Here is a 20,142-nt window from a genome sequence, read left to right as displayed (position 1 = left end):
TAAAAAAATTTGTACTAGAATTCAATTGGAAAAAGAGAACTTAAAATCTCTAGTTCTTTCTGTGGGGAATCCGGAATTTGTTCTACTCTATTGCATGTGGTACACAATTTCCTTACCATTCTCTCAAACTCGTAGCACAGGTTCGAGAAATTCTATGCAGGCAACCTCTAGCACTCTTCCATCTCCATATGTAGTTGAGGCTTCTACAATCCTTTGGGATTGAGCATTTGAAGATTTGTTTCTGATCACTTAATCGTTATTGAAGCAAGTTCCAGATCTCTCAATTTTATTTATGGCAATGCCTGAATAGAAGTTTTATAAATCAAGCAACGCCTAATGTACATAACGAAGCACGACTGAAATGTATGATGAACTCAATAACAATAAAACAATAGAGGCTCAAGTAGGTTTTTCCTTCTGAAAATGCTTGATTAGGGGACAAAAAGAACCCCAAAATATTGAATATAGAGATAATGCACGACCGAGGCTACATGCAATACAACAAACATTAGTTAACTAATGTGTTTGAGTGATCAAATACAACTTTTGACCATCACCAATCATCTCTACATCAATAATCTGACCTACATCTTCTGATACTATACAATTATATTCTTCTGTAAGCTTTAGATTCTCTACTGCTTCTTTTACTAGTTCTTCCATGCTGTGTGGAACCCATAACACTATCCCTGCTCTTTTCTCTTCTTTAGGACCCCATGGATGGAATGGGTAAATTGTGCATTTCTTCCTGTATTGTGTCTTCTCTGTAATTGCCAAACACCACATTTCTCATATTAACTTTCTGTTCTTCTGCTATTCATAACTATACCACAAACATCTCACATTTTCAAAACCAAAATAAATACCTGTGATTTCCTGGGAGTGAGAATTGCACTCTAATAGCTGAGCATGTTTTCCATCTTCTAGTAGCTTCATCAATTTTTTATTTCCAGTCATCCTGGCTTCATCCAGTGGTGTTCTTCCCCATCTGCACAGTTCAGTTCAAGACATGAATGACTTCAGTTATGGCATTAGACTTTTGGAATAGTTTAGCCATTAATAGGATTTAGAAAAATTTGTTCATAAGACAAAGGCTGCTCATGTATCATTTTCACATATCATTTGTATTTTTCTTTTAAACTTATAAACGAAGACCTAGAGTTGGTCCTCCAGGTTTTTGGTTCCAACAAAAAACAAGATACAGTGCAAGAAGCATTAAGAATCCTTTGTTTGGCAATATGCAAAATTTATTTAGAAATCATCAGAAGAATCATTTACGCAACAAATTCAGTGATATGCAAGGAGAGTAACGAGTCACATTAGTTCATAAACCTAACCTTTCCATTTCCATATAACAAAAGAAAGAGTTTCAGCTTTACCTATCCTTTGAGAGAACGCTTGCTCCGTTTTCTATCAGCAACTTGGCCATCAAATATAGACCTTCTGAAGCAGCTACATGAAGCGGGGTTCGATGATCATAGTCCTTGGAGTTCGGATCAATGCCATTGGATAAAATCCTTTTCAGAAGATCAGAATCCCCCTTTAAAATAATTGAACAAAGAAAACTACCAGCATTATCAATGCTCAATTCAGCTCCTTCTTTAACTAGTATAGATGAAATATGATCATGTCCATTCCTGATGGCTTCCAGTAAGGGTGTATTTCCAAATTTATCTACCCAAAAAAAAAAAACAATCATACTTTATCAATAAGATCATTCTCTCAGGCAATTTTTTACACAGCCACTCAAGACAAGATTACCTTTGATGTTAATATCCACTTTCTCGCGAATAAGGAAATTTGTTATGTCTTCATAACCTTTAGTAGCTGCAAGATGCTGTCCAACACAAACAATTATAAGATAGATTCAAATCTACCTTTACATCATGTGAATATTCAAGATACCATTATATCAATATGAATGCATAAAATATAATCATGTGTAGCCATACCAAGGGTGATCTTCCATCATAATCCGTTCTATTTGGATCTGCTCCCGCTCGAACAAAGCTTGTTAGCTGATAAAGATCTCCATGAAAAGCTGCATTATTCACCCTCAAAGCAAGTTCAGCTTCTTGCTTTCCAATGTGAAATGTAATGTCTGACTCTAATTGTTTGTCCCGAAACTTGGTGTCTTTGCCCTGTCGGTCATTTTAGTTTTAGATATCTTGATCAACATATATTAATCCCTTTTATGTCAAGAATGTCCCTAAAGGAAGTATTCAAAGGATGTTTTGGATTGAATGATACTGCTAGAAAAATACTCAGGCATACATATATTATATCTTCTAGAATAAAGAGAGGATAACAAAGTGGGAATTATAATAGACGATTTCTCTCTAACAGGAGCATGAAGTACCTCTAAAATGTTGTTCAAGATTTTGCGTCCATCATAAAAGTAAATCTCAAGAACATTTGACAATGATTGTTTGTCAATCCGAAGAAGCCGACATAATTCACAAACACGAATAGTATAAGGCTGAGGAATGTTGCAAAGAATGGAAATTTCTCCAAATGAACTGTTAGTTTCTAAAAGTGAGTTTGTCTCCTCCGACCCGTCTTCAGCTATCACAATTGCCTCCTGCACCCAGAAGAAGGGGGGAAACATTACATAATTTTGATAAAGATATACTCTCAATGAGAATGACTCAAAACAAATAATTCCAGAAAACATCAATCCAAGGGGACTTGAACTAATAACATTTTCTTTGACATATATCTAAAGCCATAAAAAAGGATAAGTGAATTGGAAATAATTCTTGGTCTTTGATGCATGCATCTGAAAGCAGTGTAACTCTGCAGTTATAAGTAGGATTTGAGTACTGGTAGTTTTGATATAATATTGTGTACACTGAAATACACGTGTACATACACTCCTCTGATAATCCAGTGATTGTCAGAATTGTTATGAAATGGGTTCATGACTTGAGCATTTTAACATGGCAAATATGCTACACAAGATAACCAAAACCAATGATGCAAAGTCTATGAACCAACAGAAAATGCATAATGAAACGTATTAAGGTAAGCATGAATATAATATTAATAGCAATGCTATCAGAACAAAGAGGCCATAAGAATAAAACTATACCAGTACACCATGACACACGAAATAAAGTTGATCTACAACACTCCCTTGCTCCAAGATTACTTCGCCTGGAAGAAAAAATTCTTCATGGAGCTTACTGACCTGCCAAAACAAAAACAAAAAATATCAAATAAAACCCTAAAACAAAATAAAACAGGCGATGAGTGATCGCAAGAAGGTTGACCACTAATCATTTGAGCAAGAAAATAGACATCCCTATGAAACAAAGTACCTAGAAAATTCTAGAAGTGCTCATATGATGTTGTTGGATGATTGGTCATGAACAATATATATAGGAATCACCAGAATAAAGATGACTTTTACAAGTAGGAATTGGTAAAGAACAAGAGAAAGATTGGAAAGGAACATCATTAGAGACAATAAGGGGGAAACACTCCTTAGAAAAGGAAATCTCATTACACAACATGAACATTGATAATTATCAATGTCGCGCTGCCAAACTAGTTGAGATCTAGACTTACAATCATAACTATAAAGTAATTATTACTAGTACATGTTAGCCTATCTATCTTGGGCTAAGGATTGATAAAATGAGCTCAAATCAGATTCTCCTCTCTTATCCCTTCCATGTAACATAAAACAAGGAAACCACAATGATTATTGCCAATGACATGAACAATAGTTTTTTTTCTAATAGTCTGAGCTTCATTTTCTATCTTGCTCTTGCTATCCTGTTGGACGTTCACTGCTTGTAACTTATTATCAATTATTGAATTCAATGGTCAATAAAAGAAAATACTTACAATTTGAGCGATAAATTCTGTAGAGCAACCTTTGAAAAGGGGAACTTTTTCAAGATATGGCATGTACAAAGTTTGTGAAATCTGCAAAAAGAGGAAACTCATGATGATAAGCTAAACAGTCCTTGACAGCTTCAAAAGCAACAAAATTCATTAAATTAAATATAAAGCAATTCTAGATCCACAAAACGAATAGATGTTAAAAATAATTATTTGGAACACAAGTACTCTACTATTCCTTTGGAGTGTATGTATTAACTAAGGAGTTTTAGAGAGGGCTTTCATCTCGGACTTTATCATAGCATATGTACATTCAATCCTACCAAAATTTCCACTATTCCTTCTGCTAATACTAAAAGAAATAAATAAAGAGCATCCTCCTACAGTTCATTTACCTTGGCTCGAATGGAGACAGGAATATCTTGAAGAACAGCAGCTTCAGTATAGCTACTCTCGTACTGTAAGCGTACATGACCTTTGATCTGGTTGCGAAGGTTTCTTCCAAGTCTATTTCTATTCATATATTTGATGAGATCTGTCATTTTATCTCTGAATTTCTCTGTCTTTGATCCCTTGACAATTAGTGCTGTCATATTACCAATCAGATAAGCACCAAGAACCATATCGAATGATACGTATATCATTACAAATATCATTTCCCTCAGATTGACAGCATGTATATCTCCATACCCTGTGTCACAAGCGGCAAAATCATTAGATAAAAAGAGAATGTTCAAATTTAAACTTTTTCTGTCACATTTGGATAAATGTTAAAGTATGATGGATCAAATCAATATTTTACAAGGGAAGTACTAAAACTAACAGCTTTAATTTGACACTCAGCCTCTTGCTTGTCAATAAAGAAAATAACAAGGCAATGCAATACGTTATTTATGGTTAAATTTTGAAATATTTCTGCAGTTCTCCTAATAGGTTGTTGAAAAGTATAAAGTTAGATTCCTTTAACCATTTTGCATTTATTCTTTTCATAAGTCAAATTATGCAATCATGAGATGATTAGGGAAAGCCAAAAAATTGCCTATGGTTATTGGGAAAGATCAATTTTACACTTATCCTACAAAACGGTCCAATATTAACTCTATGTGTACAAACTCTAACTCAATTTACCGTTTTCCATGATTTTGGAAAAAGTTAAAACTGGGAGTTTCTACCATGGAGGCAACACTGAGCGGGATTGTAGGATATGCATAAACTTGATCTTTATTGTCAGAGATTAATACAAGATCTACTATTGGGCCTTAACTGTAAACTTGAGCTTTTAGTTCAATCTGTTCCATGACATATTAGAGTGAAAACTGAACCGTACAACTTTATATTGGCATAAGTATCATATCTTGCACATGGAGAACTTACCAACAGTGGCCATGGTGACGACAGCAAAATATAGAGATGTTACATATCGCTTCCAGATATCAATCTCCCTGAAGTGTGAATAACTGTAATCACCCATCTTTAAGCTTCCAATCCACGTATAACTCTCTTGAGAGGCTGGCAAAGTGGTAGCTAAATAGTAAAAGAGGCAGGCTGCCGTGTGTGTGCAATAAAGTTCTACAGCAGTAAGTTTTATAATTCTGGTGAAGAGGTATTTTATTCGTATATCTTTCTCCATCTTTCGGAAGAAACAGATAACTTTGCGAACCCGACTTAGCCTTGTCCATAAAAGATACCTTACTTCTTCTTTACGTCCAGAAGCCTGGTTAAGAACATTTGAAATTATAAATATTCAAGATTTGAAGGTGTGACTTAGTGCAACACTGAGGTTGCTTCTATAATTGAGTCAACAGCCAATTGCAGTAACGGAAATAACCATTTAGCTTCATGTTCAGGTTTAAATTTAAAGATTGGTGAAGCTGATGTAATCATATAAGACTGAATCTTAAGCCGAATAAGAGCTAAAATGTAAACTGGATATAGGAGATGCAGACCACGAAACAGATTACTGTAGAATGTTTCCTTCCATAAGGATGATATATGAAGAAGACTACATGGAATGATGTTCATTCTATGGCTTAGAAGACATTTAATTTCACAAAGGCATTATATGTATATATATATATATATGCATTTAGCCAGCATAGTAAAACTGAATTGGAAATTATATAACAAATTCTAGACCCAAGAATGAAACATTATTAATTTATATAGAAGGAACTTCTCAAATGATACAAGTGAGAAGAAAAAGGGGTTTCTTGTGATATATGTTCTGTTCTGACAATAATAAAACAAAAAATTAATTAAATTAGAAGACCTATTAATATACTCTCTCCACTGAATCATAATCAAATGAAAAGCTAAATGACAATCTCAATATTCTTCAGTTGAAACTCCACTGGAAAGCTAACCTTATCGCATCAGGCATTATATCTATTAGTTACTAAAGAGTAAGATGATGCTCAATACAAGTATCAACTGTATTTTCATGAGTCTTAGTTAGAACGTAGAGCAAAATTGAATATATATATATATATATATATATATATAAAGTACCTAATTAAATGATTTTTGGAAATGAATGCTCAAGACAATCAAATTTCTTTGAATTTAGGAGAAAACAGTATAAGAGGTCAGGATATCTGCAGGCAAATATAAATACCTTGTAGATCATGTCCCAAGGCATGCATGCAAGCAAGTCAAAGATAAAATGAGTTTTCAAGTACCTGAAACAATAAGGAAAATAACTGGTAAATTAGGCACATAATACCAAACACGTTCAAACAAAGCGAGTCTATAGTTCATCAGAACTTCGTGAGATGGGATTAACTGAATATTAGCGAACGTCACTGAAAAACATTACATTTGAAAACACCACACCCAAAAAGGAATGTGGGGCTCCTGGGTTCAATTCCAGTGGTCTCATCCCATTACCAAAACCAATGTTAACAACAAATAAACAATTATCCAGTATATGAATATCTAGTATATTCAACAGTCCATTACAAGCCTCTGTGGGAATCTAAGGACCAGAGGCTCAGGACAAGTGAGAATACCTGTTTTCATTATGTGTAGAGGGTAAATTAAATGAACATGGAGTGAATTTTATCGTTTAAGATCCCCTTGATTATGAATGAGAGAGCATTTGCAAATTCCATTTAATTACTTTCCTACCAAAACTAAACCAACTATTAAATATATTAAAATGCAATAGAACAAGAACGCAAGCAAATATAAGATATACCTGAGAGCAATAGGGGAGCGCTTATAGATCATACGATATGTCTGGCTGTCTCTATATGCAATGAAAAATTGTAAAATGATGTCAAAAAGGAAAGCAATCTGTCCAACAATGTCAAGTATGAAGAGGTTTTCAGGTAGTCCTCTGAAGAATCCAAACTCCATGGGTGTAAAGAAGGATGAGTAGAGTGCCCATATCAATATAAATATGGACCATGCCTTGTACCATCTGCATAATTGAGAAAAGAAATGCCATCATATCCCAGGCTAATTATAATAGGAAGAGGAACTCAAGTTTTAAGTGTTAAAGGGTTTTACATGCCTTGATGATGTAGGACTCCCTACCCACCAGAGTACTACATTGTCTTTGAGTTAAGACAACATAGCATCCATTATCTGAAGCTCATACGAAAAAATTAAGGAAGATATTTGTCTTTATTGTAGGATTGAATTTCAACACAAATCTTTAACTATGTACAAATAAGGAGACATCACGCCTTAAGTTTATTTTGACAACAGAAAAAATATTTAGCCAATACAAGTAATTGGAAAGAAAGATCCCAACCAGACAGTTGTCCCATAAGGAACACAAAAGCAGGTGGGTTGCCTATTACAACAAGTTTGCCATGATAATTCCTTTTTTTTCTTTCCATTCTAATTCACAAAATTATACCGTAAGAGATAAGGTAATTATACAAGACTTAGCAGGCAATTTATTTATTTTTAAGATTTAATTCTTATTACTATCAAACTAATATATATGTCAACCATCTAATAACTAATTAAAATACAAAATAAAAACTATTTTATCAAAGAATAAATTTAATTTCATATTTGAGTTTATAGTGTTGTGAATCTGCTATGTGAACTCAAATGGCTCATAAATATAAACCTTAAATTTTATTGAACATGTCAGATTATATTTTATAAGACCATGTAAATAATACTAAAATACAATCATATATTCAAATAAACAAACTAATCACACTTCATTTGGGATGGTTATTTGAGAGGATCCAAAGCACAAGTTCATTGGCCTGTGATTCTTACAGAAGTTGACAATTTCATGCTTAGATGTGACCTCACAATCTAATCTAGCTCTTCTTGAGCACCATATTTCAACTCCCGTAGACAAGATTGTTTTTATTTGTATTAGTTTATGATTTTGACAAAACTTAAACCCACCTTATTATCCTTTCTAAGTTGTAACAAATAAATTTAAATGAATTGCATATCATTCTATCACCAAGCAAAAAGAAGAAAAGAAGGCCTTTGAGTTTGTTTAATGATGGTGATGGCAATCTGCAATTAGGTGTCAATTATATAGGTCATAGTGATCGAAATCCTGTTTTTGTTTTAATAATTTATTCAATTAACCTAACCAAGTCCATGTGGCAGATGACAGCCGTTGATTTCGCAGACTACATAATTGAGCACGACGGTTTGTGTATAATCTACAGGTGTCCATTTAAGGATGGCATCAGCATTGACCACACATAACATATATATCAAAAGAAAGTGGGCCCAACTATATGGACACAGCTTACCCAACCGTGTAATTCAAACTCACTAACTGGCTTAAATACATTATCACATGAACTGAAAACATGCTAATTATTATTAAATTAAATCCTTCAAAATTCAACTTAATAAAAAAAAAAAATTATCATGATATTTTATTGGAAATCAATAGGCATTTGTTATAATTATGTTCACAAGTCTTCAGAGTAACTGATTTGTTTCTTATATTTTTATTCATTTTTGTATTATCATAAAGTTTCAATGAAAGCCACAAAACATTCACTTTTCAACTGGACTATAAACTTGTATCGGAAGAATTAGAAAGATATATAGTGAGATAAGAATAAAATGAGATTTAAAATCCACTATACAGTCAAAATAAAGACTTCTTTGGTAAACAAGTACTACAGGTTAAAAAAAAAAAAAAAAAAAAAATTCCCCGATAAAAATACATTGGCTACAGACGACGTCGTTTACTAATCTCAAACTTCACCAAAAATTGGTCTTACTTCCGATAGTTTCGGAGTTCCGAAACTAGAGTCGCACTCCATAACCCGTAATTAGGGAATTAAAATAAGATTTGCAAAAAATAGAAAAGAAAGAAAAAGCAAACCTGTTATCTGGATGGATGACAAGACCTTTGGAGACGTAACGAATACCATTAATGACCGATGCACGACTAAATTTGCGGCGATTGGGTGATGAGTCGAGACCTAACTCGTTCTGAATCAAATTGAGTCTGCTACCGCGAGAGGATTTAATGCGATCTCTCAAATCCTGCACCTCATATTCTCCTTGATCATCATCACCAGACTCTTCATTTTCCTCTTCCTCCTTCTTCCTCCTATCTCTGTCGATCCCCATATGTATATATATTATTGAATCTAAAATGCTCGCACGGAAACAGAAATCTATATAGAGAGGAAGCAGGAACAGTGACGAGAGAGTTCGAGGGGAAGCTAATTTAATTAATTAATTATCCATCCGTGATGTGATGTGAAAATATTTGAAAAGAAAGGAAGCAAGTTGAGGAGGGAAAAGATACTTTTATGGAATAATGAGAAAGAGAGGGAAAGCTGAAAGAGAAGAATCACGAGAAAAATGGCTATTTTAGTTAAAAAGGAAAATTGGTGTTAGCTGTAGCTGTTGCTTCTTATTATATATGAAATGTAGGGAGGGAGGGGTTTATAGAAACAGATTTTTGTAGCTTTGGGATGTTTTTGACTTTCACAAGGAATACTCTGTCTGTATTTATAGAAAACCCCCCTTGCCAACTCTGCATATTTTATGTTTAACAATTTCAACAGATTATCAAAACAATTTCCAAAGAAATCAAGTTGCAATTTCGGTACCACTTATTATTAGCACCACTTATGATTATAATTATATTTAATTAGATTACTTGTTATTTCATACAGATATCACCCAATAACAAAACAATTTTTTTTCCTTAACAAGTAAACATAAGGGCTAATTACTAATCTAACTCATTAGAGGGGTTCATTCACATATTTGATCAATTTTGCTTCAATCTCACCAAATTAGATATTTTCATCCACTTTGAACAAGAATACTCTTACTTCAATTCACCTTCTTCCTCAGACTCTCAACGTCTTCTTCGCCATCCCAACCCGACGAAAAGATGGTGGTTTATAGAGAGAAGAGATTATGTTTCATTCAACCTTTGAAGAATCAGTGTATGCGGAAGAGGATTAGGATGGAAAGCAAAAGAAACAAAAAATCTAATAATTGAACTGCTGTGATGCATTTGTGACGAATTCGTCACAAATGCAACGAGAGTTGTCGCATCTGCGATGTTGCATTTGTGACGAATTCATCACAAATGCGACGAGATGCGACAACTGTTGTCGCATTTGTGACGAGATGCGACAAATTTCGTCACAAATGCAACAACAATGGAGGAAAATTGAGGAAAGTAGAGGAAATTGAAACAATACCGTTACAAATGAAGAAAGAGACAAGACCAGCGAGAAAAGCATGCGTATAAGCTAAAAACATATCATTTCTATAGGAAATTGAACATAATACTTCAATAATCTCAAAAATCAAAGAAGTAGAAGAAGCGGGAGCAAGTGGATTGATCGAATAGAACTAAGGGTAATTTTGTCCAAAATAGACGAATGTATCTAATTTGTTGAGATGGAAGCAAAGTGGATTAGATATATAAATGTACCCTTTTAGTTGGACTAGATTTGTAATTTGCCCAAAACATAAACTCTCTATATATTAATTTAGCTCTCATTGGTAGATGATCTGTAAATTCCACTGTAAACCCTCATCGAGGTCTGTGATTTGCCCTGACCTTGGGAGTGGGTAGACCTACCCTTACCTAAACTTTTTCCTACCAAAAAAAAAATAAGCGTTAATTATGGGATTAGCTACAAAACTCTAATTTTATATAGGGAAAATTACAAAATTGGTCAAATGGGAGACTCATTTACATATTTAGCTCATTTACCCAACCTACTACATACTTAGACTATATTATTATGATTTTCTCAAAATACCTCAACCTTTCATCTTCCCTCCTTCCCCTTCCTCTTCCTTGCACGGTTTCTCTTCCCCTTCCCAGACCTTTAATCTTCCTCTCTTCCTTTATATTGCGAAATCTGCAGCATTTTCTTCATCATCATGTCTTTCTCTTCTTCTTTTCTTTGTCTATTGATTCTTCATCTTACTGTTTCTAGAAAATTAAGCTATGGTTCTTCATCTTCCTATTTCTTCTCGTCTCTTGGTTTTTTTCTTCTTGTGCGGATCGAAGACATCGTTATTCGATGTTATTTTGATTGTTTTTCTGCGTTTATTATATGGTTATTGACGATTTCGGTGGTAAAAGGTGGAAAAATGTAAGTATCTACTGTTTTCTCTTTTTTTCCAGAAAATCACTATGTGAAATGAGTTTTGCGAAGGTATGCGAGGAAAAAGAGGCTGAAACGGACGATTATACTTCGTGAAACCAGATTCCACGAAGCCTGCGAAGAGAAATGTTCATGATATATTTCTCTTCGCAAACTTCGCGTATTCTGCTTTCGCGGGGCCACATTGTCCTTTTTCTTGATAACACGACTTAATTTTTGTAAAGGTGGTTGAATATAGAGGCATCAATCACAGCAGGCGGTGTACTGGGATGCAGGGGAGGTGGGAACCTGCCGATTTTTTCTTGGATTTTTTTCTGAAAAGAAAAGAAAAACCACCACAAACTTTGGATTCCATTTCTCAAACTTGGGGTTCCATTTCTCATCTCAAAAGGACGCTTATTCCACCGATTTGTTCATTTTGCTTCTGAGATTTAAGGTTTAGTTTTGAATTATTGTTGCAATCTTGTTGTAAATTTTGATAATGTTATGATTTTAACGTTGTTATCGTTGCAATCTTGTTGTAAATTTTGATAATGTTATGATTTTAATGTTAGAATTATTGTTGCACTCTTGTTGTTATGTCTTTTTTTTTGTTATATACCACTTCGCTTATATTTCGCAACATGCAAATTATGCGAAAATAATACTGCTTAAAAACACGTCTTTTACTTCGCATATTGCGAATCTGCGAAAATGAAAGTTATTCTGCGAATTAGTATTGTCTTCGCATGCTTCGCATATTGCGAAATATGCGAATTAAATTCATGTTCAGAAGCAAAATATTAACTTCGCATACTTCGCATATTGCGAAATATACGAAGTCAGACGGAAGAGAGAAAGAAGAAAGACTAAAAAATTCTAAGTGTTATATATATATATATATATAAAGGGTATTTTGGGAAAGTCATAAAAAATAGTCTAGATAGGCAATGAGTTGCGTAAATGAGCTAAATATGTAAATACATCTCTTATTTCACCCAGTTTTATAATTTTCCCTTTTATATATCATTTTACCTTATAAATGGTATAATTGATAACCAAAAAAAAAAATACTACTAGTTTAATTCAAGCTAGTCTAACATTCAAATTACCTTATAAATGGTATAATTGATTACTCAACCAAACAAAAAATACTACTAGTTTAATTCAAGCTAGTCTAACATTCAAATTGGGTTAGTTTCATACATTGTTAAAAAAAAAAAAAAAAAAATTGGAGGTGTTTATTTATTCCATTTTTTACTTCTGTTTATCTTTTCATATTAAAAATAGAAATTCTAAGTATTTGATGATAGATTGATTCATATTGTTTTATATTTGAAAATCAATTTTTTTTCTAATATAAGGAATTTTTGTTTTTCTAACAACAAAACGATGTAACAATATGATTCTCAGTGATTGTTATTAATGTGAAGTTCAGTATTTATACAGAATACAGTTCACTCTAGGTGAACAACTATAATTAACAACTTATCCTATATTCTAGGCTAGAGATAAATAATACAGAGAATAATAACTAAATACATAGTCTAATACACCCCCGTAGTCGTAAGGTTCGGAGGGCGAACATTGAGACTATTTCGAAAATCTTAAAACAGTGTCGACGGTAGACCTTTGGTGAAGATGTCAGCGATTTGATAACGAGAGGACACGTGAAGAACACGGACCTCTCCTTTGGCAACTTGTTCTCGGACAAAATGAATATCCATTTCCACATGCTTAGTGCGGTGGTGTTGAACCGGGTTGCCTGTCAGATAGACTGCGCTGATGTTGTCACAGTACACTAGTGAGGATTTCTGAATTGGACAGCCAAGTTCTAATAGGAGATTACGGATCCAGCATGTCTCAGACACAACGTTGGCAACGCCGCGATATTCGGCCTCTGCGCTGGAACGGGACAGCGTTGGCTGTCTCTTTGCGGACCACGAGTCTAGATTGTCTCCTAGGAATACACAGTAACCTGATGTTGATCGGCGAGTGTCGGGACAGCCTGCCCAATCGGCATCCGTATATGAAACCAATTGACTGAGAGGAGATGCTAGGAGTGTGAGCCCAAACTCAATAGTGCCTTGAACATACCTGAGAATGCGTTTAAGGGCAGCCATGTGTGTTGTTTTGGGGTTGTGCATGAACAGGCAGACTTGTTGAACCGCGTATGATATGTCAGGTCGGGTAAGAGTAAGATACTGAAGTGCACCAGCCAATCTTCTGTATTCAGTAGGGTCATGGTAAGCAGAACCAGAAGAGATACTTAGCTTTTGCTTGGTGTCCACTGGGGTGGTGGCCGAATTGCAGGAGCTGAGTCTGGCTTTTTCAATAATTTCGAAAGCATACTTCCGCTGAGATAGGAAGAGTGACCCTGGAGAGTGAGTTACTGATATTCCCAAGAAGTAATGTAAGGGACCCAAGTCTTTCATTGCAAATTCGGAGCTTAATTGGGACGTTATGGAAGCCTGAAGTTTGTCAGAAGAGGTTATTAGCACTATATCATCAACATACAGAAGAAGGTAGGCCATGTCAGAGCCTTGTTTGTAGACAAATAGAGAGCTGCCAGAGATGCTATTGGAGAAACCGATTTTGATGACAAAATTAGCAAACCGCTGATACCAGGCCCAAGGTGCCTGTTTAAGTCCGTACAAGGATTTTTGTAGCAGACAGACATGATCAGGATACCTGGGATCCCGGAACCCCAATGGTTGATGCATGTATACTGTTTCGTGAAGGTCCCCATGCAGGAATGCATTTTTGACGTCCAATTGCCGAATTTTCCAATTTTTAGACAGAGCTATGCTGAGGACAGCACGAATGGTAGCTGGTTTAACCACAGGGCTAAATGTTTCACCACAATCAATCCCTGGCAACTGTCCTAAACCATTTCCAACCAATCTTGCTTTATATCGCTCAAAGGAGCCATCTGACTTCGTTTTGTGCCAGAAAATCCACCAACTATGAATAATATTAGCACATTTAGGACGGGGTACAAGTACCCACGTCTTATTTTGAATAAGAGCCTCAAATTCATCAGTCATGGCTTGTATCCAGTTTGGATCACTTAATGCAAGAGAAGGTGTTTTAGGAATATGAGATATGGGGGAATTGGTTAAGACGGAGAGATTTAACATTCGACGGGGTTTGTGGATTCCATGTTGGGCCCTTGTGGTCATTTTGTGAGTATTAGGAACCTGTATTTGAGGAGAAATGACAGAAGTATCAGACTGTGTTTGTGGTGCAGTAGAGGAGGATGTGGAAGATGATACGGACTCGGAGGTTTGTAATTGCGCTGGGCGCGCAGACGACGACTCGGAAGGACTGAAATTATGTGACGAGACCGGAGATGACGGTGATGGAGTGGTGAGACTCGACAGAACAGCAGATGACACGGACTGATTTGCGCGACTGGATATAGGGGTGGACGACGGGGATTGTTTCGACGCAACAGGAGATGATGACTCGACGGATTGTGGAACTACGACTGACTCGAGGCTGACGGAGGGGCGACGAGGTGAGGGACTGCGAAAATGGACAGCGGGTAGGAAGTTGTTGTCCGACGTGGGAGGAATTGAAGGGGAAGGATCGCAACTTTTAGGTACGGTGGAAAACGGAAAGTTCGATTCGTCAAAGACAACATGTCGGGAGATGATTATTTTATTTTTAGACGTGTCCAGACACTTATAACCCCTATGATTGGATGGATACCCTAAAAATACACATGGATAAGAACGGGATTCAAGCTTATTTCGAGTTTGGGATGGAATTAGAGGAAAACACAGGCATCCGAAGACGCGCAAGTGAGAGTAACTAGGTTCCTGGTGATATAGAATTTTAGTTGGTGATTGATATCCTAGAACTCTGTGAGGATATATATTGAGAAGATAGGTTGCTAATTCGAGAGCGTGGTGCCAGAATTTAAGAGGGATGGAAGCATGATGCATGACTGCTCTAATCAGATTATTAATGGTGCGAATGGTGCGTTCTGATTTTCCATTTTGGGGTGAGGTGTACGGACATGAGAATCGGAATTGCATGCCGTTAGTTTGACAAAATTGTTTGAAAGAATTATTATTGAATTCACCCCCATTGTCACATTGAAAAACTTTAATTTCTCTTTCAAATTGAGTTCTGACATAGGACCGAAAAATAAGAAAGACAGAATAGACTTGTGATTTGTGAGCTAGCGGAAAGGTCCATAAAAAATTGGTGTAAGAGTCGAGAAATAATACATAAAACCGATGACCACCTGAGCTAAGGACGGGTGATGTCCAGATATCACTATGAATTAAATCAAAATGCATACATGCAAAATTGTTCGAGGACCGAAAAGGTAATTTTACTTGTTTTCCATTAATACAAGAAAAACAAACAGAATCAACCTTAACTTTATTACAAGAAATCAAATTTTTATTGACCAGAGCGTTCAAAACAGGAGGCCCTGGATGTCCTAATCTATGATGCCAAACGGCGGAAGACAAAGTAGTAAAGACAGATGGAGACGACGGTGAATTGTGGGAGCTAGAGGTGACTGGATATAGAGCGCCGGAACTTTTACATCTCATGATAATAGTGCCCATCTGTAAATCCTTCATAGAAAAACCGAAGGGATCAAATTCCACAGAAACTTGGTTATCTTTAGTAAATTGACGGACGGAAATAAGATTTTTGATAAGATGAGGTGCATGCAAAACATTGGTTAACTTTAAAGGGTGATGTTTAGAAGCTAAAACTGCATTACCAGATCCACAAACAGGCATACAATGACCATTACCGACAATGATATTTTCATTGAGACTCGAATTAAAATAAGAGGTGAGTGTACCTTTGTCGGCTGTCATGTGTGAGGTAGCTCCGGTGTCCATGTGCCATTGATCAGAAGGTGGAGCTATTGTCATGGTGTGCATGGCTTCCGCGATATCAATAGGCACATATGATAATGCTTCCATATTAAGATGTGCTTGCTGCATAGGAGGGCGAGGTCCTAAAATACCAGACCCTGACGGCTGTCTGCCTGATGTAGGATAAGGGCAAGGAGGAGATGCCCATTGTTGCGGTGGTGCCCAAGGGTAGGTATATCCCCAAGGAGGAATAGCGGCAGGGCGATAATGTGGTGGCTGAGACGACCGATGATGGTACCGACCGCCTCTGCCATGATAGGGACGGCCGCCGTGTCGACCTCCGCGGTAAGAGGAGGAGCCGCGATGTTGCGCAGGTCGGGAAGACGAGTTTTGCGGTGGCACAACAGCAGTGTCACCAGACGACACAGTCAATGCAACGGGTTCGGACGGAGGGAGATTCTTACGGGCACGAGCTGTTTCCTCCAAAATGAGCATGGATCGAGCTCTCTGAAAAGTGGGAAGGGGATCCTCATGTCTAATTTGAGTGCCGACAGTATCATACGCATCAGTCAGACCGGATATAAGCTGTAGCACCATCTGATCATTGGTAACTGGGCAATCCACATTTGATAATTGATCAGATAAGGATTTGAGGTGCTGACAGTATGTGGAGATGTCAGAGTAGTCACTGAGTTTGGTTTTGGAGAACTCTTGTTGAAGAAACAGAGCTCGGGAATTTTTGTTGTCTGAGAAAATCTCCTGAAGACGGCTCCAGGCCCTGTCGGCTATGGAGTCGGCTACAATAATAGTATGGAGAAGGTCAAGGGAGATGGTGCTATAGATCCATTGAAGAACAACAGCATCAATACGAGTCCAGAGAGCAGGATTGGATTGTTTGAGAGTACTAGCGGAAGGGTCTGTGGGTGAGGGAGGAAGGATGTGGTCCAGGACCTGAAATGCCGTGGCATGGAGTTTGAATAGAGCCGCCCAAGTAGGATAATGTCCCTTTTCTATGTCGAGAGTTATTTTGATGAAGGTAGATATATTGGATACGGTGAGGGAGGGATGGTGATTAGGGTTTGTATCTGTGATGTTAAGATTCGAGTTTGTGTTGTTGAGGTTCGAGTTTGTGTTGGGTGGTGTTCCGGCGGTGGAGTTTTCCGTGTTGGTACTCATGATCGGCGATGGGAAGAGAGGGATTGTGTTTCGGTTTGGCTGGATCGGTGAAGGTGGTGGCCGGAATCTGGGACGACGGAGGCGGCCGTATATTGGAGGAGAGAGATAGTGTTTCGGTGAAGGTAGGAGAGAGGGAGAGGATTAGGGTTAGGTTTAGGGCTCTGATACCATGTAACAATATGATTCTCAGTGATTGTTATTAATGTGAAGTTCAGTATTTATATAGAATACAGTTCACTCTAGGTGAACAACTATAATTAACAACTTATCCTATATTCTAGGCTAGAGATAAATAATACAGAGAATAATAACTAAATACATAGTCTAATAAACGATCATTGTTTTCATTCTCCACCTGCTACATACTTTTTATTTTTTGTGATTCTAAAATGGATTTACATAAAATGTCTTTATGTTCTACAAAATATTTGAATTTTGAATTTTATTTTGTCTAACATATGTAGAACATGTTTTTTCACGTATACACATATATTTAACTAGTTTTTGGCCCGTGCGATGCACAGATTCATCTTAATATATAAATATTAATAAAAAGACAATCTAATAATTACAATTAATGACATAAATGTGTTATATAAATTAAATATTATTATTTGATTTTCACATTTACTTTAAATAATATTTTTATAGATAAATATAATAATAAAATAAAAACTAATATATTATATATTATATTATATTTTTTTATCAGTAAAAAAGGAGGAAGTGACACCTCAGTTCCATCGTTACTGTTTTATATTATATATAGATATGTAGAGAATTAGAGAGATTTTAGGGATTAATTTAAATTCTGTAGTACTCTTAGATATATAGGATAAAATAATCTTTTTATAGATAAATATACATAATAAAATTAAAATTAATATAATAACTTTTTTATCACTAAAAAAGGAGGAAGTGACACCTCAGTTCCATCGTTACTGTTTTATATTATATATAGATAGATGTGTAGAGAATTAGATAGATTTTAGGGATTAATTTAAAATATGTAGAACTCTTAGATATAGTACGGGTAAAATAATCTTTTTATAGATAAATATATATAATAAAATTTAAATTAATATATTAAATTTTTTATCACTAAAAAAGGAGAAAGTGACACCTCAATTCCATCGTTACTGTTTTATATTATATATAGATATATAGATGTGTAGAGAATTAGAGAGATTTTAGGGATTAATTTAAATTCTGTAGAACTCTTAGATATAGTACGGATACAATAATCTTTTTAGATAAATATATATAATAAAATTAAATTTAATATATTAAATTTTTTATCACTAAAAAAGGAGGAAGTGACACCTGAGTTCCATCGTTACTGTTTTATATTATATCTAGATCACTAAAAAAGGAGGAAGTGACACCTCAGTTCCATCGTTACTGTTTTATATTATATAATATAGATGTGTAGAGAATTAGAGAGATTTTAGGGATTAATTTAAATTCTGTAGAACTCTTAGATATAGTACGGATAAAATAATCTTTTTATAGATAAATATATATAATAAAATTTAAATTAATATATTAAATTTTTTATCACTAAAAAAGGAGGAAGTGATACCTCAGTTCCATCGTTACTGTTTTATATTATATATAGATATATAGATGTGTAGAGAATTAGAGAGATTTTAGGGATTAATTTAAATTCTGTAGAACTCTTAGATATAGTACGGATACAATAATCTTTTTATAGATAAATATATATAATAAAATTAAATTTAATATATTAAATTTTTTATCACTAAAAAAGGAGGAAGTGACACCTCAGTTCCATCGTTACTGTTTTATACTATATATAGATGTGTAGAGAATTAGAGAGATTTTAGGGATTAATTTAAATTCTGTAGAACTTTTAGTTATAGTACGGATAAAATAATCTTTTTATAAATAAATATATATAATAAAATTAAAATTAATATATTAAATTTTTTATCACTAAAAAAGGAGGAAGTGACACCTCAGTTCCATCGTTACTGTTTTATATTATATATAGATTATATATAGATGTGTAGAGAATTAGAGAGGTTTTACGGATTAATTTAAATTCTCTAGAACTCTTAGATATAGTACGGATAAAATAATCTTTTTATAGATAAATATATATTTTTTTGATTAAAGATTGGTTAGCGAGTATAGATAAATATATATAATAAAATTAAAATTAATATATTAAATTTTTTATCACTAAAAAAGGAGGAAGTGACACCTCAGTTTCATCGTTACTGTTTTATATTATATAATATATAGATGTGTAGAGAATTAGAGAGATTTTAGGGATTAATTTAAATTCTGTAGAACTCTTAGATATGGATAAAATAATTTTTTTTATAGATAAATATAATAATAGAATTAAAATTAATATATTATATTATATATTATATTTTTTATCAGTAAAAAAGGAGGAAGTTACACCTCAGTTCTATCGTTACTGTTTTATATTATATATAGATGTGTAGAGAATTAGAGAGATTTTAGGGATTAATTTAAATTCTGTAGAACTCTTAGATATAGTACGGATAAAATAATCTTTTTATAGATAAATATATATAATAAAATTTAAATTAATATATTAAATTTTTTATCACTAAAAAATGAGGAAGTGACACCTTAGTTCCATCGTTACTGTTTTATATTATATATAGATATGTAGATGTGTAGAGAATTAGAGAGATTTTAGG

The 20,142-nt window shown here is 34.7% G+C and overlaps 1 protein-coding gene across 1 annotated transcript; it reads right to left on the bottom strand.

Annotated features, from left to right (window-relative positions):
* Window positions 1-446: 446 nt before the first annotated feature.
* Window positions 447-9,763, bottom strand: LOC136202968 (potassium channel SKOR-like). Its single transcript, XM_065993997.1, has 13 exons — window positions 9,176-9,763; window positions 7,046-7,270; window positions 6,464-6,527; window positions 5,224-5,563; window positions 4,245-4,540; window positions 3,853-3,933; window positions 3,092-3,190; window positions 2,360-2,581; window positions 1,953-2,141; window positions 1,762-1,837; window positions 1,380-1,674; window positions 867-988; window positions 447-764 (listed from the first exon to the last, which is right to left on the bottom strand). Exons 1-13 carry the CDS (start codon window positions 9,424-9,426, stop codon window positions 517-519), a joined length of 2,508 nt encoding a protein of 835 aa, XP_065850069.1. The 5' UTR covers window positions 9,427-9,763; the 3' UTR covers window positions 447-516.
* Between the last annotated feature and the right edge of the window lie 10,379 nt (window positions 9,764-20,142).

This window comes from Euphorbia lathyris, chromosome 1 (genome assembly GCF_963576675.1).
Source record: "Euphorbia lathyris chromosome 1, ddEupLath1.1, whole genome shotgun sequence".
NCBI lineage: Eukaryota > Viridiplantae > Streptophyta > Magnoliopsida > Malpighiales > Euphorbiaceae > Euphorbia > Euphorbia lathyris.
Note: the sequence above shows the minus strand (reverse complement) of the source record. Positions and strands in the feature narration are given on the sequence as shown.